General features: G+C 38.2%; 2 protein-coding genes and 1 long non-coding RNA gene across 8 annotated transcripts in view; 2 read left to right on the top strand and 1 right to left on the bottom strand.

Moving 5' to 3' along the window:
* Nucleotides 1-199, top strand: part of tph1a (tryptophan hydroxylase 1 (tryptophan 5-monooxygenase) a) — a 5,280-nt gene extending 5,081 nt beyond the window's left edge. For all 3 annotated transcript variants that reach the window (XM_032522817.1, XM_032522816.1, XM_032522818.1), the window contains exon 11: nt 1-199. This exon is cut by the window's left edge and continues 568 nt beyond it. The gene's annotated coding sequence lies outside the window, so the exon portion shown is untranslated.
* Nucleotides 50-2,353, bottom strand: LOC116693681 (uncharacterized). The gene is made up of 2 exons (XR_004332972.1): nt 2,111-2,353; nt 50-588 (listed from the first exon to the last, which is right to left on the bottom strand). It is a non-coding gene; the product is annotated as an uncharacterized LOC116693681 (long non-coding RNA).
* Nucleotides 1,877-3,421, top strand: part of sergef (secretion regulating guanine nucleotide exchange factor) — a 9,835-nt gene continuing 8,290 nt past the window's right edge. For all 4 annotated transcript variants that reach the window (XR_004332971.1, XM_032522820.1, XM_032522819.1 and 1 more), the window contains exons 1-3: nt 1,877-2,039; nt 2,287-2,425; nt 2,969-3,121. Coding sequence is in view for 3 of the 4 variants with exons in the window: in XM_032522820.1 (XP_032378711.1) it covers nt 1,941-2,039; nt 2,287-2,425; nt 2,969-3,121 (391 nt within the window). In the remaining variant the exon portion in view is untranslated. The remainder of the gene's footprint in view (nt 2,040-2,286; nt 2,426-2,968; nt 3,122-3,421) is intronic.

Raw genomic sequence — 3,421 nt, 5'->3', positions numbered from 1 at the left:
ATCGTTACCTCTGCCGTTGTATATTATCATGTGCATTTTTTTTGTATTCTTCTACTTCTTCGTCTTCACATTTAATCTTCCTCACTTCAGTGATGTGTATAAAATGTACCTTGTTTGTATTAATTTGGTGTATGTATCATAATCCTTTTTGTGTGCTGTTGAGGGAAATTATAAAAGTGAAAACTGGTGTTCTAAGAATGTTTTCTTGACGTATTACGACAGACTTGGCCCATGTACCCTGACCTATTTTATTTTATTTTACAGTGATGATTTTGAATACCTCCGCGTGAACATAATTGTAGTACTCCTGAAATCAAAACATTATTTTTCTACTGTAAAAAAAATATGAATCACCATGAGTAGGCTATGTAATGAAACTATTGAAAAAAATAATGACATATATACATTAAATATACAGTATATAAATAAATAAATGTTAAAGAGTTAATTGTGTCTCCAGTGTGTCAAATGGTTTGTTACCTGTTGACTTGTTACTTTTTGATGTCCTCAAGGGGGGTTGGTTGATAGATATTAAGACACTGAGGAAGATGCTGATGATGGTCATGGAGAATGATGACAGCAAGGACCCTGAAAGTGGGGACAATAGTTACGTCCAGGTTGGAATTTATGTAGTCCATATCCTTGACATTCCACATCTGGGACTGCTCCGGTGCTGCAGGAAGTTTACTTCCACTTTCTTTGTGTTGGAATTTTAAATTTGGTTGATTTATGAGGACTATTTTTGACTGCTCCTCAAATCTCTGCAGGGTAAATTAAGACAGCTTGCTTGATTATGTCCAATTTGAGTTTTCTCTCGAACAACTATTGCAGTGGCTCTGTGCAAAGTTTAGCACAGCCCATGACAATTCTGATTGGTTTGAATAAATGCCATTAAACCAGCGCATGTTTTCCTCCCATCCCCGAATGTGTTGTGAGTAGCTTGACCCTCCTTCAGCGCGCTTTGGAGGAGGGTCTGGCAAAGCAAGACTTGAGATTGTGTAATCTCAATGTAAGAACAATTATCCCTTTGACCTGAGGGCCACATCACCTTTTTGTCTAATCAAAAAAATCCATTCCAAATTGAGTGACACTGACTGAGATTTTTCTCGGACATTGAATTGGTGAATGGTTCTATGGGCTTGTAAAGTTGTTTTTGGGATGTATAACATCCCAAATAAAAAAATCTCCAAGTCACATCAAGGATCCTTTATGTACCACCTCTAGAATGTTAACACTTTAGTCATTCTGTCCATCTTAAGAAGAAACCTGATCAAATGAACACATTAAAAGTATATCACTGATGCAACTTTGATCACCTGTTGCCAGTTACATCTTTCTTTAACTAATGCAGTCTAACTACATCCTACCCTCATATAGGTTAAAAAGTATGTGTAAGAGACGTGTTAATTCATGTTTGTGGTGTTGTTGAACTTTGTTGCGCTGTACTTATATAGTAAATATAGCACATTTCATACAACAGCTGTAGACTCAATCTGCTTAAAAAAGCAAAGATCATACATTACCAAAACCTGTAAGATAAGAACATATACGTACAAATCACTATCTTTAAAAATGTTTACCCGTTAGGTGACCCATGATTTGTTTCCAATATTGTTTACCCCATTTATATAATTGAGAGTATAAATAAAGTGAATGAGTTTAAACTAGGTGACTGAAAACTGGCAACTGAGTGTACTTCTAGGTAGATAATTTGTATCAGTAAAAATATGAAATTAACAAATCATAAATGTCTTTTCTGCTCACAAAATAATTAAAAATAATTTAATTTCTGAGGAACCCACACATCCTTTGGGAGGGACATTTTAAATGATGGATTATCCTTTTTTCTAATCCCCTGGCATTTGCTCTTCTTGTATGTTTTATGCAGCGCTGGTTATGTTTACCCTGTGTTTCTTTTACTGTTCATCTATGTGTTTACCATGTTACTAGGCAAAATGCTTTACGGCAGTGTCGCAAATCATAATGTAACGTTACTCATGGAAACTAGCTCACGGCCGGAGTTTTGTTTACACTCTTGGGTAAGTTGGTTATATTCACCGTTAAAGTTGTGAATGTCTGACCGTGTTGTTTATTTATCTCAAATACTCACCAACCAGCAGACGGACACTTCAATGGAGAATGTTTAGCACTTTTGCTAACGTTAGCTTAACAGTATAGCCAACTAGCTCCAACATACAAGTGCGGCGAAAACAAACTCTCGTTACGATTTACCTCGGAATTACTAGCTCTGTACGGTATTAACGTGATTAATGTCGTGTCCGTCAGGGAGCCAACAGCTACGGGCAGCTAGGACAGGGACATGTGGAGGACCTGTCAGAGCCCCGGCTCTCTGACACCACTGCTCTACAAAACATGGCAATACGGACTGTCATCGGCGGCGGGGGTCACACCGTGGTCATCACGGGTAGGTTACTGTTCGCTCCTAAACCGCACGATTCCTTGCAATACAAGTCTGATAACATGTGTGCAGCCATGTGAGGTCTGAACAAGGCGACAGACATCACGTGCGCCCCCTCCAGGACAAATAGGTTAATGGTTTATGTTGTTGATTGTGATTTATTTGACAAATATTTAGCCAATTCCACATGGAATTATAAAACACAACTGTGTTTCAGACATCAAAAATATACAGCAATACAACATACAACAAAAATAATAGGAGAAAGAAAGAAAACTATCTATACTAATTTCAATTTTTTTTCCTCATCTTAAAAGCAGTGTAATTATCATCACATCTAGGTGAAAGGCTACTGGAAAACTACAAAAATTCAATCTATTGACCATTTCAATACGTTATGGTTTGGAGTCAGTGTTTCTCTTTTTATTAGTGTCTTTTCCTCATCTCCCAAGCACCAAGTAGGCCTAACTGTTTGATCTAAATGTTTCGTAAATAGCCAACTCAGCTGCATGGTTCTCTTATGTTTGTGGTGTATTTTGTGTTGAGCAGAGAATGGAGAGGTGTTTGTGTGTGGACAGAATCACCGAGGCCAGCTGGGACTTGGTCACAATGTAGACATCTCAACTCTTCAACTCTGCCCCAGCCTGACTCAGAGGGTCACAGCAGTAGCCTGTGGTTGGGATTTTACTCTTCTTCTCAGTGGTGAGAACCATTTTATACTGGGGATGTGGTGCTCTGTTTTACACTGCACTATGTTTAGAAGGATATAATAGTTTCATGAACGTCAATTAAGCTTCTACCCCAGGTGTTCTTAATAGGCAGGATAATGGATAGGATAGGCATTTTATTTATCCTTTAGAGAAAATCTGGATGTCACAGCAGCCAAAAATGAGAGCGGACAGAAATCGAAATGCAAAAGTCCTCACAGACTTATGCCACAGTCATGTCATGGGAATCTCCTGGCACCTCATGATTCGATTCGATTCCGATTCAGAGGCCAAC

Source organism: Etheostoma spectabile, chromosome 8 (assembly GCF_008692095.1).
Source record: "Etheostoma spectabile isolate EspeVRDwgs_2016 chromosome 8, UIUC_Espe_1.0, whole genome shotgun sequence".
Taxonomy (NCBI): domain Eukaryota; kingdom Metazoa; phylum Chordata; class Actinopteri; order Perciformes; family Percidae; genus Etheostoma; species Etheostoma spectabile.
This window is presented reverse-complemented; position numbering and strand designations above follow the sequence as displayed.